The sequence below is a fragment of the Alexandromys fortis genome, unplaced genomic scaffold, assembly GCF_014885135.2.
Source record: "Alexandromys fortis isolate MF-2015 unplaced genomic scaffold, M_Fortis_MF-2015_v1.1 scaffold_127, whole genome shotgun sequence".
Taxonomy (NCBI): Eukaryota; Metazoa; Chordata; class Mammalia; order Rodentia; family Cricetidae; genus Alexandromys; species Alexandromys fortis.
The window spans coordinates 1,470,302-1,486,880 of record NW_026068006.1 but is presented as its reverse complement, the minus strand read 5'-3'; the positions used below and the strand labels follow the sequence as shown (position 1 = coordinate 1,486,880).

Sequence of the window (16,579 nt, the reverse complement as noted above, 5' to 3'; positions counted from 1 at the left end):
TCCTCTGGGCCCTCCTTCCTCACAGACCGAGAGCACCGAGGGGCCTAATGAAGAGTGCCTTTCCCTTCAAATGGATCAGGTTACCCACCAGCGCTCAGAACTGTGGCTGGATTCTAGCATGATACTCATGTTCGTGAAGCCTTAGTGCTTCCCTGGTCCTCAGTAACCAGCACTTCTGATTAGTGGTCAGGTGTACTTTGGTGGTAGGCAGGAAGTAAGCCATCAACCAGAGATACAGAATGCATGGCCACGAGTCCAGCCTTTAAAGATACTTATTGCACGACTTATCTGTGTATCTCTAATTAAATGCCAGAGGGTGGCTGGCTTGGAGATGGCCAGTCTGTAAATGAAGATGCCTTCTGTCTTGAACAACTCCATTCTAGCCAGGCGGTGGTGGCGCACGCCTTTAATCCCAGCACTTGGGAGGCAGAGGTAGGTGGATCTCTGTGAGTTCAAGGCCAGCCTGGTCTACAGTGTAAGTTCCAGGGCAGCTAGGCCTGTCACATAGAGAAACCCTGACCTGGGGGGAAAAAAAGAAAAAAGAAAAGAAAAACAAAATTCTGTTCTCAAACCATTCCTTAAATTCAATGGAAGGCCATTTTGGGGGAATGAATTCCAAACTGACGAGTATTCTCTGTACATTGCTGCCTGTTCGCAATTATGGGGAATAGATATGGTAACTACTGTGTCGAGGAAAAAATAACAAAAACAAAACAAGCAAAAAAATGTGTGCAGCAAATGGGAATCCACTTGTGTTAGAAATGCTAGCAAGGGAGTCTGTTTATTTTAATATTCTCAGAAAGGCCTAGGCACCCTAAACAAAACTGTGGGCCACATAAAAGAATATGTCTTCATTTATAAGTACTTATTAAATAAAAATGCAGATAAAATGATTATTAATAGATTCATTTACCAATGGCTTATTCTATAGTATCACATTTAAGAATATATTGGATCACTTTAAATGTTAGGTTGAAGTGGCTCACAATTTTCTGAAATAAGCAAAGGACATTATAAGCATGCAAGTTGTGAGCCAGGCCAAATATTCTCATCTGTTTTATATATTTTTATCAATTGCCATGGATTCACATGAGAGTCTCATAGATGGAATTTTAAAATGAATTTTAAAAATGATTTTCAGTAGTCATTATGATTTTCATCTTCCTTTTCTGGTCTTAGGTAACGTCTCTGGAACCTTCCCTTCATTGACAAGCCATGACTCTTTGCTCTTGTATAGACTACGAACAGCTTGAAGAATGTACCATCCCCCTCATTAGAATCTAGTAGCTGAACTTCACTAAGACAAATGGATTCATCTGTCTGTTTACTCCCTTTGGCTATGAGGTCAATAAGATGATGGCAGGCAGGAAAGGGGAAATAAGGATGCGGAACACTTTGGAACATCCCTAAGTAACGTTCAGGAAGGAGCCAGCTGCTGTGGTCCCGCAGGGCAAGTCATGCCCTCGGCCTGAAGAGTCATTCGTGACTTGCACGGTAGCCGAGTGTATAAATTTGGTGCACCTTGCTACAGTTCTAGCTAGGGTAGGCAATTTTAGAAAACCTGGAGCACAATGAAAAGAAAACAGGACAAAGAACGATAACATAACGCTGAGGCTTCACAAGTAGTCAAGGATGGCAACCAAGAAAGCAAAAGAAGCCAGAGTATAGCCAACCCTTTTTTAATTAGAGTATATTATACTTCCAAACTCGATACACTAGAAATCGGCAATGCAACGTAAGATGCAAAGGAAAATCCCAGTTACTGTCAAAATGACCCTGTACAGCCTCGTAATGCAAAAGCTTTATACAATACAAATTTTCAGTAATGTACACAAACCTTGACAGTATGACCATCTGAACATAATATGAAGAGTTAAAAAGAGAGAGAGGAGAGGAGAAGAAAGGCAAGGAGAAAGAAAGTGCCGAGGGCCCTAACTGCATTACTACGTGGAAAACCAAGCCAGCTTCATAGGAGAACGCAAGGTGAAAAGAGAAGAAAGTTAGCTGCTAGACGAGTGTCTCAAAGATGTTAGTGTTCTTCCTGGAAGGATCATGGGGTAATCCTTCCCCGAGTATCAAACTGCAAACCAGATTCAGGGGCACATTTTATCTAGGTGGATTCTGAAAAATGCTGTAGATTTTCTTCTTTATTAATAACAACAACAATAATATAAAAAGTCAAACAAACTGCAAACACACGTTTTCTCACTCAGAAAACTTTTTATAATTTACCAGAAAGGTTGATGACTCTTTCCAAAGTGCTAAAAAAGTTGCCCAATTACATTAAGCATTACTAAGTCATTCAAACACAGGCTCAGTGGCAAGCAGTGAAATGCATGGCATTTGAGCAGTAAACGTCTCCATCCACCTCCCCCTTCCCTCTCTCAAGTTCCCACCCGAAGACCTCTTATTGCACAAGTGGCTTGCTGTAAAACCAGGGTCCTCGTTGTCAGGGTCACCCACCCAGGTTCTTAACCTGTGGGTGCTTCAGTGGGAGTCACCTTTCTGCCCACCTCTGGGGGACCACTGTGGCACCACTACTCTTGTCACTGAACCTGCAGGTTTGAAAACACATTATTAGCCAAGTGGCATATTCTCCATTAAATGGGGATAAGAACACAACTTTAAAACAAAAACAAAAGCAAATAAAAAAACAACGAACCCACCCATAAACCCAGAGTGACCTTGGGGGCATATTGTCCAGAAAGTAGAGAGTGTCTTTGACTGAGATATTGACATGGCGAGTTGAGCAACATTTTACACAAGGCCAAGAGTGAAGGTCTCTGCAGGAGAACGGCCGAGGCTTTGGGGCCTTCCTGTGCTAGCTGGGTGGTCTCCCTGCCTTGTGGACATCTCCGTAGTGTAAACTTGTTTGCCAGGGCCTTAATTAGGCTCCTCACCCATGGATGGGTGGCAGGTGTGGGGAGGGAAGTAGAGAGCTGCTAGGTTTTCGAGAGAGAGGCTGAGGGGGATGGGGAGCCTGTGGGGTGAAGATGTACAGTCTTCTGGCTTTCCATCCAACTGCACTAATTTCAGCGAAGCAATCCTGACTAGAGGAAGAAAGTCGGGGATGCTTTTATTTCCCCCTGGTTAAAGTACTGAAAGAGAAAGGTGGGTATGAGCCCAGCTCGAGGACACTACCATGAGGGCAAACAGCAATGGTTAGAAAGCCTTCCTCATGGGCACCAGCTCTTCCACTGATAAATACTATAGAAACTTTCATATTCTAATGTCTCATTTTCAGACAGAGCGCATTTCTTCCCGCTCTTTCAGCCTGCCGCACACTGGAAATCTGCTGTTGTACAAGCACAAGCTGTGAACGTATTCAGCCAGAGACTTTCTTTTCCTTTCGAAACCATCCATCACTTGTTAAGACGAGCAGAGGGCTATGCGACCGACCCACACCTGCTTCTCGCTGCAATAAAGTGCTGCAATAAGTTGCCATTTTAATGACCATAAAAATAAGAGCTTTAAATAAGTATAAAGTCAGCCTCCTAGCAGGCTACATCTACTAGGCGTTAACAAAACGGAATATGGGGTCACTAATCCATGGAGGGTACACTAGACCAGAGGCTCTGAGAGCAGTGGGGACTCCGGGGCATCAGCTGAGGCATAGGACTAACAGCACCTTTTTGTTGGGTCCTTCCTTATACGTCAAAGAGGTCGTGGCTAAAATTTCAGACACACAGTCTACTCATTCCATAAAAAAGGTACAATTCCTTCCTTTTCTTTTACTTATTCCTTTCCCCCAATGAAAAACAAAACTAGTGCAAGACCAACGCGCTGTGCAAAGCTGCGTTTGTTTTTAGTCTGGGCATTTCCACCCAGAATCGATCCAAACCCTTAATCTCCTTGGCTGGATTTATCAACCATAACAATTTCCACTCATACAAGTTTTTTTCCTGCAAACAACTGAATCAATATCACACACACATATATATTCTGCCCTTAAGAAAGAATGCACTCGTGTGTGCGTGTGTGTGTATGTGTGTGTGTGTGTGTGAGTGTCTGTGCATTCACAGAACACCTTGCCTCCATCTGGGCACACACACAGAACATACAAGTTTGTGATGTCAGCTGCCAACTGTGGAGCTGGGAGATGGTGAGACATTTCTTAACAGAGCGGTCACCTGATTCTTTGCAGCTCCCCAAGTGCAGATGTGAACGCCAGGCTGAGCACTCCACTGGAAACACCCTGACACCCTGCAGGTCTTGATCCACTAAGCACCAGGCCCTACCACTCTATAGCCATACAATAGGGAGAGAAAGGCCGTGAAGGAGGTGGAGACTGTAGTAGATGAACAATCCAGAAGGGAGAGAAAGAATGTTCACCACTATCAGAAAGGCCAGTACAAAAAGGATGTGCAATAGAAATGGCATGGCACAAACCACACACACACACATTACACACACATCACACACACACACACCACACACACATTATACACACATCACATACATACACACCACACACACATATTATACACACATCACACACATACATGCCACACACACATTATACACACATCACATACATACACCACACACACATTATACACACATCACACACATACACGCCATACACACATTATACACATCACATACATACACACCACACACATTACATACACATCACACACATACACACCACACACACATTACACACACATCACACACATACACACCACAGACACATTATACACACATCACATACACACCACACACACAATTATACACACATCACATACACACACCACACACACATTATACACATATCACATACACACACACACCACACACACATTATACACATATCACATACATACATACCACACACACATACATACACATCACATCACATACATACACACCACACACACACCACACATTTTCTCTTTTCCAATCCACAAATGTCCACAATAGCCCAGTCACCCAAGAGAAAACCCAATGTACCAGTAGAGAAGCTTCCAAGTGCTGACTGCTATTAAGGACATTCTCTTTAGGGTTTAACATGACAAAATTCCTTTGAGAGAGAAGTACTCAGGAGGCTGAGACTGGGAGGGTGGCTGGGGAGGCATGCCTCTGAAGGGAGGAGCAGGCAGCAACACCTCTCTGAAGATTGGCTAAAGCAGCTTTCCGGTCAATGCAATTGGTATACATACAGAGCCAATTTTCTACTCCTTACTAAAGATATACAGTACACATGGTCCAGACCCCTGGGGCCTGTAGGTTTTGCAGCAACATACACCTGCTGGGGTTGTGTTTAAGTTTTGTGGGTTTTTGTCTTTTCCTGTCTCTGTCTCTTGGTTTTTGGTACAGAACGTGGCTGTCCTCAGACAGTCTCTGCTCTTTCTCTTAGTCCAAGATAGGCAAGGAAGGAGTGTTTGGGTGAGGGGATGCTGGGAGGCGCAGTCTGAGGTCGGGGAGGGTGGAATGTGAGATCCAGGTGGTTCTTGGGGTACAACATTGTTAAGGGAATGAGATGGGCAAAATCCGAGTTCCGGTATTTGTCAAGACGCAGTGGGGAGCCGTTGAAGGCCAAGGCCTTGAGCGCCAGGTTGGGCTCCGAGCTGCTGCTGTGGGCTGCTGACAAGGCCACGGTCTGCAGAGCCTGCGAGGCAGACATGACTGACAGTGGGGACAAGAGACTCCGGCCACCCCCCACAACCAGGAGTGGGGCTCCAGGGCCGGGTGGCTCTCTGGAGGCTGGACTCAGGCCTTTCTTGTCCTCCTCGGGGCCGTCTCCACTCTGGTGCTTCTTCACGTGACGGCTGAAGACGAAAGGGTGTGTGGTCTTGAACAGGCACTCTCCGCAGCTGAAGGTCTGGCGGGGGGCATGCTTCAGCTTCTTGTGCAGGTTGAGATTGTCCTTGCGCTTGCAGCTGTAGCTGCACTGGTCACAGTGGAAGGGCCGCTCCCCGGTGTGCACGCGCACATGCTCGATGAGCTTGTTGGCCGTCTTAGACAGGTAGCCGCACTGGTCACACTTATAGTGGTTGCCCAGGCGATGCTCGCGGGTGTGCGTCTCCAGCTCCAGCTGGTTGGCCTTCACCGTCTGGCAGATCCGGCACTTGTACTCCATCTTGTAGTGGGTCTTGAGGTGGCACTCCATGGCAGCAGGGCGGTTGGTGGAGTAAATGCAGAATGGGCACCTGCCAGGGGAAGCAATGCAAAGGAGGTTTAGCGAAGAGGGCCCAACGGCAACCCTCCATCTCCCCTCCTCACCAGCCTGCCCTGGGTCAGCCCTTGGGTCCCCAAGGCCTGGCCTGCTCAACCCTGCCACCTCTCAGATGGCCTTGCTTGGCTTCACTGTTGACAGACAGTGCAGTCCAGGTTAACAGGGAGCTTTGGGTGGTCCACTGAGCTGGTCTGGGGGCTCAAGGCTGCAACAGCCAAGGCCAGCCCTCACAAAGGAGCAGAGAATTCGGGGAGCAAATAAAGCTGGTACTCCCCTCCTGCCACCTCCCAGTCCCTGGGGCCCTCTCCACCCCCACCCCACCATGGGACACAGCAGAAGTCGGGGCTTCCTGACCTCCCCTCTAGATGGGAGCAACACAGAGAATGGACTTTTCATGCACCACACCAAGCACACGCAGAAAGGCTAAGAGGTTTTAAGGAACAGCTTACAGGGGAGAGCCACCTCCAGCAAACAGTCACAGGAGCCAGAGTCGTGCTTACAAAAGGGGTGTTAGGATGAAAAGGCCTGTGCGTGTTCCTGTGTGCCAGTGGTGTGTGTGTGTGTGTGTGTGTGTGTGTGTGTGTGCACCAACATGTGGATTCTCCATATGTCATCTCCTGAAGTACCAGCTCTTTGTCAGGAATGGGCAGTGAGGACCGTGACAGGGGCCTGGGAGAAGGAAGTCCACACAAACGGCCTCTGCTCGTGAGGAATGAGAAGGAAAGGGACTGGGACTGCTCTCCAGAGCTTGAAGACATTCTTAGGACATGATCATGCCATAGCAATACCAGTGATCCAACTGGAACGTGGATCCTCCTAGGGCAGGGCTGTTCTCAGGTTCTTTTGTATTCTCTATGGTGCTCAGAAGAGTACTCAGGAATGCTGACTTGTGATCTGAGCATCTTTACAGGGGACAGAGGGAGATTCAAAGTGCTGGGCTGAGTCCCAGCTCCGGCACCTGACTGGGACCTAGGTGTCTCCTCTAGCATGAGGCCTGGGTATCTCTGGCTTGGACTCTCCAGTCTTTCCGTCATGGGTCACACTACCAGCAGCCCCGTCAGAGGGGCTATGAGGCATGGGGCGGGTATGTTTACAAAACCTGCTGTGCTTCACGACTGGAAGCTGCCAGGTTCGAGTCTGTGGCTTAGAGGATAACTGTAGCATGTGTGTGCTCTTTCCAAAAAGAATGCAGATGCCTGCGTGGTTGCCTCAGCTTGGACTCAGCTCCTGCAAGGCAGGGCTCGGAAGGGGACTGTCCTCAGAGGGTTGGAGAGGTGTTCAGCAGAGCCCAACAGTCAGGTGCACCGTGCACTGCCTCCTCAGCACCAAGCTCGCTGTTAGCCCTTGGCCCTCAGCTCACAGAAGAGTGCACAGAAATATGAAGCCCATTCCCAGGTCAAGTGCACACACAACCCCTACGCCAAGCTGGGCCTTACCTAGAGGAGTCTGAAACTCACCACTGTCCTGAGCTACGGCAAAAGAAAAATAATAGTATAATCTTATTCGATCTGCATTATGAACAGGATATAGAGTACAAGCAGCCCCATCACAGAAAAGCATTTAGACATCGGCGGTCTGTCTCGTGTTAAGGACGTTTCTGTGACCCTCAGCTCCGTCTGCAGCTCACTGCTCAGGCAAAGCGCTCACGCTTTTCCATGATCCCATTATTTATCCTAGAGACACTTTCTCAGGCAAATTAATTCTCTGATACGGCAAAAGAAACAAACAAAACAAAACTCACTGTAGAGCCAGAAGGCATTATCAATTTTTTTTTTTCAAAGTGTTCTTCTACTTGGTTGTCCTAGAACATAAACTATCATATGGGGATGGTTAGCGCCGACAGGAAGTGTCTGACCCGGTAAAGCATTGAGGTCATCGTGCAAGCGTCCCCAGTGCATCAGCGGCCCAGGCCTGCTCGGGGTCTCAAAAGGTGAGAGGCAAGGCCGCAAGTGGCGTGGGTGTGACTGAGCTACCAGAGGGCAATGATGCTACTCCATCCTCAGAAGGCAGATTTCTTCTTTTTAATAAAGAATGTACACATCTTGATAAAGGGACAGTGGGATTAAACCAAATCAAATTCCCAGCTGAGCTTCTGCCAGGCGTTCCCCATCTTAGCTGAACAGGTGATATAACCAACCGCTCTCTATGACCCTCCCACCCACACACCCCCAAGGGTAGATAAGGATGGAAGGGCATCAGCAGCAGGTGCTATGTCCCATCTCTTCTGTTTTGTTGCTGAGGGTGTCCTGACCAGCCAGCCCCACTCTGCCCCCAACGCTCTGCTCCAGGTCCCTCTGGGCTCTCCAGCTCTTACCCACTTCTCTGAGAGAGGCATGCCACCTCTCTGAGGTTGTTTCAAGGATAAAAATGTTTTAAAATGAGAGATCCCTTCCTTCCCCCACCACTTATATCAAGAAAATAAAAGGAAAAGTCCTTCCCCTATCCTTTTACCTACACGGTGGTTTTAGATGAAAATGCCCTGACAACTGCCTCTTTCTGTAACCCAACTATTTTATGCTCCTGTCCGTTTACCTCATCCAAAATGCCTTGTGATTTGGAACTCTGCTTCCAGAATCACTGGAAGATTGAATTCTGGTAGTGCTGGGACACATGTTTCCTAAGGTGGGAATGATATTTTATTCTTCCTGTGTCCTTTAGCATCTGCGGTCAGGCTAGTCCCATAGCATGCTTGCTAAGAGCTGATGGGTCTCTCTTGAGGCCAAGGTCCTTGTTGCAAATACTGCTTAAGAAGGATGCTCCCTGTCTAGATCTTTGGGGAAGGTGTCAGCACGTCTGCAGGAAGACACGAGGCACTTGATGTTTGCATGAACACCATTGCCTCTTGTTTGATCAAACCATCAAGATTCTACTTTGGGGGCTGGGGTGCCTACAGGACTTACTTAAAAGCTAAATATATGTCAGGCCATCTAAAGAACGAAAACAGTAACTTGCAGCGACAACCTGTGAAATGGTCACTACCTGGGGACACTGGCCAGGAGTCCATTAAATTCAAGTCTGAACACAACCCAGCACTGCAGTGTGAGTCTAGGTGCTCATGGTGGTCTGATGCTTTGCACTGGTCCGTGCCACGAGCCTGGGGGACTTGTGGCTTCTCCTGCTGATGTTGGTTGCCTCCCTTGGGGACAGCTGGACCAACGTCTAGCCAGAGGCAGCAGATCTTTCTAACTCTCCCCACACCAAGCTCCCCGACTCTGTGATCCCCAAAACCTTCATGGGAGGATGGGGTAGGGCAAGGGGTGTTTAGTAACAACTCAATAAAAGATTCTGTACTTGCTTTCCTTACTTGAGCCCACCGGTGGGGACAGTGTGGCATTTCTTGTGCTCCAGCAGCTGTTCAGGGGTCTTCATGAACTTGTGGCACACGTCACACTCAAACATCCGGGTGATGAGGTGGATTTGCAGGTGGCGCTCAAACATATTCTTCGTTTTGCAGACAAAGTTGCAAAAAACGCATTCGAACCCTGAAAGGACCGAAGCTGGGTGTAGGAGTGTGTGGGGAAGGACAGGCAGGCAGTCGTGGGCAAACGCCCCTTCCTTCTGACCCTGCATCTTGTAACACAGCTTTCTGGGTACCCCCCCCCATATCTCTGCACTAAAAATGGTTGAACGTTCACGCTCCCCTCCCCTTCTTCCCATCCCATATTTGAGCACAAATCAAGCCAAAGCAAAGGGCTCCGTTTGGGCAGTGAGCACCACGCTGCAGTTTGTTTTCCTCTCTAAGGTTTGTTCTTAAGACCAGGTCACCCTAGAGTGGACAGGGTGAGCAGGCCATGTCCACCTCCTCCCTCACCTTTCTCTGGCTTCTCCTCGCTGTTCAGTGAGGGCTGGCTCCCGGGTACCACAGAGATGACCAGCAAGTTGTCCCCACCCTTGTTTCTCTGGGAGCTGTCTGAGTCATCTTTGCCATTGGCGGAATCACTCAAAGTTGACAGCGAGGATGAGGAGGGGCTGTTTGATTCACTGGGGGTCTTCCTGTCATCCCCTGGAAAATGAAACAAGCCAGGTCTGTTATGGAGGGGCTGAAACCCCTCAGAATGACGGCAGGTGAGGAAAGGGTGATACCAGCACCTGGGAGCTCATTATTTCCAGTGTCCCCAGGGCACCCATTGGGAACCAGATTCTAGTGCAGCCCTTGTGAGGGCACGTGTGGAATGCTGGGCCCAGATATGTGTGTGGGCATTTATGCAGGTCTTACAACAATTAAAAAATGACAGTAGTAGCTAAGATGGATCACACAGAGTTCCAGGATGACAGCACGCACGGGCCTCTGCCAGCCCAGTGTGTACGCATCACTCCTCTCATGGGCACTGTACCGTTCCCACTCCATAGAGCACACACGTGAGCACTGTAGCACGTGCAGAAGAGCGACTCACGCTCAGCAGCAGCACATCCGGCTCTGCTTCAAAGCCAGGCATAAGGAGGTCAGCAAGCCATTAAAACCTAGGGCCACAAGACTTTAGCATCCAAAGCCAGAGCTTCTGGGGTCAGATCTAATATTGCTACCAAAACAGCTAAAACCGAATATATCAAACATCAGTTTTTACAACACTGGACCTGAGGCAAGGAAGAGGTTGGTCTCTGAGAGGCAGGACAAAGGAGGCCAGCCCACAATTGCTTGGCTTCCTGCCCTAAGCTATGTCTTAGGTTGCAGGGCAGTAAGAGGGACACAGGAGTCTGATGAACTCCCCTGGAGAAGAGACAGAGTCAGGGGTCTTGACGAGGTCAAAATGGACGGATCCTGCAGAACACAGTTCAACCGAGAGCAAGAACACAGAGAAAAATGTCCAGAGACTGCAGAGGTCAGTAGGACATGGGTCAGAGTGGCGGGGTGTGTGTGTGTGTGAGCAACCAACTACTCATGCCCAGGGCGGGGGAAGTCACTTGAGAACAGTGAGGGCAGCGCCTGGCACTCACACAGGGCTGGTCCCTGTTTCCAGCAGCAAGATCAGAGCAACACACAACTCTGGGCATTAGATGGGATACTGAGGAAGGACTTCTAAAAAGGGGGCAACAATTAGTCCCAAGTAGATGAATCCCTACCTCATGATCCACACCTGCCTAACAAATCATATGGGAAAGATGCCGAAACAGCAAGGCTTCCAAGTGCCTATGTCCTAAATAAAGGTCAGCAATGCTAACAGGAACACAAGATACATAACTGAACAGCCAGCATGGCGAAGGAGGTGTTTGGTTTCTAAACAAAGATTATCAGATATGCAAAGAAACAAGAAAAACCAGCTCAAAATAAGGAGGTAAGTCAACCAATGAAAGCTAACCCGGAGCAGCCAGAGTTTTAGAATTCTTAGTAGAGGATATTATAACTATGTTTCAAATTAAATTCCAAAAGTCAGACAGACACACAGAAGATATGGAACGGTCAAATCATATTCCTACTGACGAAGACACACAATGAGGGGATCGCTAGAGGGTCACACAGAAGAAAAGATCAGCCTGCTGAAAAGTTTTATATCAACTTGACACAAGGTAGAGTCGTCTGAGAGGAGTGAACATCAATTAAGAAAATGCCTTCATAAGATGGGGCTGTAGGCAGGCCTGTAAGGTATTTTCATAATTAATGGTTGCTTGTGGGCGGTTCCACCCCTAGGCTGGTGGTCCTGACATTATAAGAAAGTAGGCTGAGCAAGCCATGGGCAGCACCCCTCCATGGCCTCTGGGGCAGCTCCTGCCTCCAGGTTCCTGCCCTGTGTGAGTTCCTGTTCTCACTTCCTCCAAGGATGAACAGTGATATGGCAGTGTAAACTAAATGAGCCCCTTCCTCCCCAACTTGCTATTTGGTCATGGGTGTTTCATCACAGCAATAAAAATCCCAACTAACAAACCTCAAGTAATAGCTACAGGAAAGATCTGAAACGGAGCAGAACAAAGTACCCTCCTACGTGAAAAGAACATCACCGAGCCGTGAGGTGATCTAGACAACATCATATAGACTGAAGTCCTGATTCATTGGCTACGGCAGAACTTAACTGCCTGTTTCTTGGAGACACGGTCTCTCTATGTAACCCTGGCTGTCTTGGACCTATGTTCTCAGACTAGCCTCCAACTCACAGAGCTCTGCCTGCTTCTGCTAGGACTAAACATGGGCGCCACCATGCCCAGCTGATATCAATTTGCTGTTGTTGTTTTGGGACAGGGTTTCCCTGTGTAACAGCCCTGGCTGTTCTGGAACGCTCTGTGTAGCCCAGGCTGGCCTGGAACTCAGAGATCCACCTGCCTCTGCCTCCCGAGTGCTGGGATTTAAGGCGTGCGCCCAGCTGACAAGTTTTTGAGATAATAAAATGTTTCTAGCTGTGGGGAACCAGAAAGCTCAGCATCCAAGAAGCTCAGTGAACGGCAGGCACGAGAAGCACGAGGAGCCAAGAAGGCACCTACCATCCCACCACTCAGGCTCTGAGTTCAGGGCCAGTTTGAGCCAGATCGGGAGACCCCATCTAAAAGAAGAAGGCATCCATATCAAGACACACAGACATCATCGTTAAAGTGCTCAAGAACAAGCAAAGGAAAAAAAAAATCCTAGAGCCTTGTGTGGTGTCATCCCAGCAGTCAAGGGGTTGAGTCAGGACAGGGGGACCAAGGCCAGCTTGGGCTCTAAAGTGAGATACTGTCTAAAATAAAGTAAAAGAGAAGAGAAAAAAAATAAGAGGAAAAAAGAAGAGACGAGAGTATTCCCAGGAAGAGCCATAAGCAAAAGGTCGCATTATGTGGAGCGGACGTGAGAAAGACAGTGGGTTTTCCCACAGGAGCCATCCTGTGACAAGGCACCAAGTGACATCTTCAAAGAAACAAGAGACTATCCACCTCCAACTTCAGACCCGCTGAAAGCATACCATAAAAACGAAGGACAAACAAAGTTGACATTTAAAAAGATGAAAGAACTCATCACCTGGAGACTTGAATTTAAGAAAAATTAAAGTAAGTCTTGTAAATAGATGGAAAGGGCAACAGGAGCAGCAGAGGCGCCGGCACCCAGGAAGAGTGCGGGGTGGATGGGGCGTGGCTGTGTGGATCCATTTCTTCTCGAAGCATCTTTGGAAGGGAAGGAAAGTATTGGCATGCAACCCCAAATGACAGGGCTGGAGCCTACCTGGCAGGAGAAGTCTAAAAATGCCACGGAAGCTGGGAGGGGAAGGCGGAAGCTGGGCGGGGAAGGCGGAAGCTGGGCGGGGAAGGCGGAAGCTGGGCGGGGAAGGCGGAAGCTGGGCGGGGAAGGCGGAAGCTGGGCAGGGAAGGCGGAAGCTGGGCAGGGAAGGCGGAAGCTGGGAGGGGAAGGCGGAAGTGTACCATTTTGGGGTTCTGATGCAAAACAGCATAAACGTGAGGATACACAGCGGACTGCACATCATGTAGCATGAATACTGGTTTATATAATTTCATAGTAACCCAACTTACTAATGCACAGGTTCAAATGAGTAGAACTGGGCCAAAGTCAAACCTCTTGAAGCACTAGTAAACAGATTCTTACTGTAAAACTATCAACTTCTAACAGGGGTCTGAAAACAGAACCCGGGGGACTAGCATCCTGTTCTCGTCATCAGTGTTACTGAAACATGGCTTTTCTGATGGGTGGCAGGGAACAAGGACACAGAAGCAGGTGGGAGGAGGGGGAAAGTAGACCTGGGAGGACTTGGGAGGGGGAGTACAATCAAAATACCTTGTATGAAGCTCTCTTAGAATTCATAAAATAAAAACGGAAGGCCTGGGAGCCTGGAACGTTCATCATGGGTGCATGGAAACTCTGCTTGAAGCACCTAAACTCACAAGCAACATTATCATCCCATTCCAACAGCGGCCACCAGCTGAGAGGCTCCACACATTAGACCAAACTTCTTCAGAGTGATCGCCTGTGGCTTCTGTCCTAACAAGTGAGACCATTCCTCCCAGGTTGTCTGTCAGCTCAGAGGGAACTACGTCTCCCTGAGCATCCTGTGGCACTTAGGAGGGGTGTTGGCACTGTTTAGTTGCGAACCTGAAGTTTCTACTGTGCACAAGTTACCTTCTTCCTGCGCTGAGTGGTGGAGAGGGCTGCAGTGGGGTGGAGGGACTCTCAGGGACACACTGAAGCAGAAAGGGTGACAGCCAGGCTTTGCAGAAAAGACAAAAGAAGGGCGAGTGCAAAGCCAGTGCGAGCTGGAGAGAAGCTGGCCTTTCCCTCCAAAATGCCAAATTGAATTTGCCTTCCCTGTGGGTCTCCCAGCTCACCGACAGCCCACAGTGCTAATGTGGTTACACTCAGACAGCTAACTGTAAAAACAGCCCCTTCTCACTCAGCAGAATGCCTCTCTGTGCACCCCAAGTCAGAGCCGCTCAACTTACTGACAAAAAACGCAATTATTTTTTGCTGTCGGCACCAGTGATCCAATGGTCAGAGAAACAGATCAGCGCAACTGTTGGGGAGATTCCCCTTCCTGCATCCTTCGAGAGCCAGCTATGTGATGGGCTGACCCATGCCCAGGACTGGCAGTTAGCAACACTAGCTCTCAACATGTAAGCCCCACAAGGGGTGGGTGGGAGTAGAGGGCAGTCCCTCTCAATCCGGCTTAATGACTTCATGCTAGTGCCATTGGTAACATCGCTTCTGACGGTGTAATTGCGAGGTGAAGGCAAAATGCTAGCGTTAAATGGAAGAGGCTAACCAGCGCGGCAAGAGGCTTTAAATGAAAGGTGAGCGAGCACTGGCCAGGCGGCGTTAGGTTGGTTTCAGAAGACAGTAGGATGAACAAACATATGTGTCGTTGTGGAGCATGTAAGAGCCTACAGACCTGTGGGTAAAGTGCCCTGGTGCAGCAAAACAGAAGGTTCAAGGCCCTGCCAAGTGTCCTGCATGGTAGTCCGAAAAGCAGGGAGACAGAGCACAGGACGTGGAGCAAACCCTGCTCTGGGATGAGGTTCAGAATCTACATTCTCCTCACTGACCTTGTGTGGAACCCCTCACCCCCCCACCCCTCAGTCTCTATGCTGTGATTGTCAGGAGTGTCCACATTAGAGGGCTACATTGGCTGAGACAAGCAGGCAATGTACAAGCCTGGGGCACAAGAGCTTAGGTGTGGAGGTGACAGCCAGGACCAGGTGAGGCCTAAGCACGCAGCTCATGGGTCTCAGCAGAAGCTACTCCTGCAGCCAAGCCCAGGTCTACTTAGGGCACGACACTATGACCACGGGAGTGATGTGGCCCTGGTGCTCCGGGGGGCCCTGCTCCTGTGAAGGAGGTCACATTAAGTCTTCTGGCACGTGTATGCCTGTGGGGTGCAGGGGATGGAAAAGGACAGGATGGTCACCTGTGTGCTTGGTGCCAATGTGGTTCTTTATCTCTGCTTCCTCCATGGTGACAAAGTCACAGGCTGTGCAGCAAATGGAAAACATCCACTGCTCCTTGTCCACGTGGAGCGACATGTGGCTGACAAACTGGACATTGAGCTCAGTCTCAAATCCACACACGTGGCAACTAAAACAAGGAAGGAAAAAGGGAAGAGTGAGACAGGGCTGCTCAGTCACACAGGGCACGGGGCTGCTCAGTCACACAGGACACATGGCTGCTCAGTCACACAGGACACGTGGCTGCTCAGTCACATACAGGGCACACGGCTGCTCAGTCACACAGGGCATGTGGCTACTCAGTCACATAGGGCACGTGGCTGCTCAGTCACACAGGACACGTGGCTGCTCAGTCACATACAGGGCACATGGCTGCTCAATCACACAGGGCACGTGAGCGGCTGCTCAGTCACACAGAGCACGTGAGTGGCTGCTCAGTCACACAGAGCACGTGAGTGGCTGCTCAGTCACACAGGGCACGCAAGAACATTAGTTTCATGTGTGTTGGTTCAGGAAATTCTTCTGCCTGCTGCGATGCCTCTAGAGTGGTCACTGTGCCAACAGATTAGGTGCCAGCATAATATAACAACCTCATACAAGCTATAATGATGATAAATAATCATAAAGGTAATTTAAAACTACAGATTCCAGATGCTGCATATGGCCTAACGGACTCCTTTGGGCACAGAGACCTGGGGCAGTGTTGCCAAGATATTTAGTGGGGGTCTACTGGCAGATCAGACTGCTGCACACCTCGGTCTCCCTCTGGCTCTAGAAACCCTCGGGTGCAGTGAGGAGAGCACGCAGATCGTTCTGTGGCACTCTGAGCAAGAGGTAGTCATGTGACACCTCCCAGGAGAAGCCACTCATCCACCTAGATGCCTTGCAAGGGTGACTCTCCACCAATATCACTACGACAAGGTTTGGTAGACTCGGGAGTTCCATGCTGAGTCAAGGTTGAACACACAGTGTAGTGTATCATAATGGGAGCCAAGGGACAGACACTGGGCCATCTGAGCAATTGCATGGGAGTTCTCAGACCATCTTTTC

At 49.0% G+C, this 16,579-nt stretch overlaps 1 protein-coding gene across 8 annotated transcripts in view; it reads right to left on the bottom strand.

Annotated features, from left to right (window-relative positions):
• Window positions 1-1,663: 1,663 nt before the first annotated feature.
• Znf827 (zinc finger protein 827) overlaps window positions 1,664-16,579 on the bottom strand; it is a 183,397-nt gene continuing 168,481 nt past the window's right edge. For 3 of the 8 annotated variants that reach the window (XM_050161498.1, XM_050161496.1, XM_050161497.1), the window contains exons 11-14: window positions 15,493-15,659; window positions 9,990-10,181; window positions 9,483-9,660; window positions 1,664-6,152 (exon numbers count right to left, since the gene is read on the bottom strand). In XM_050161498.1, coding sequence (XP_050017455.1) covers window positions 5,333-6,152; window positions 9,483-9,660; window positions 9,990-10,181; window positions 15,493-15,659 — 1,357 coding nt within the window. In that variant the 3' untranslated portion in view covers window positions 1,664-5,332. Of the gene's footprint in view, window positions 6,153-7,614; window positions 7,648-7,919; window positions 7,992-9,469; window positions 9,661-9,989; window positions 10,182-15,492; window positions 15,660-16,579 lie in introns of all 8 variants that reach the window. The other 5 variants (XM_050161500.1, XM_050161499.1, XM_050161501.1 and 2 more) reach the window with 5 other exon arrangements.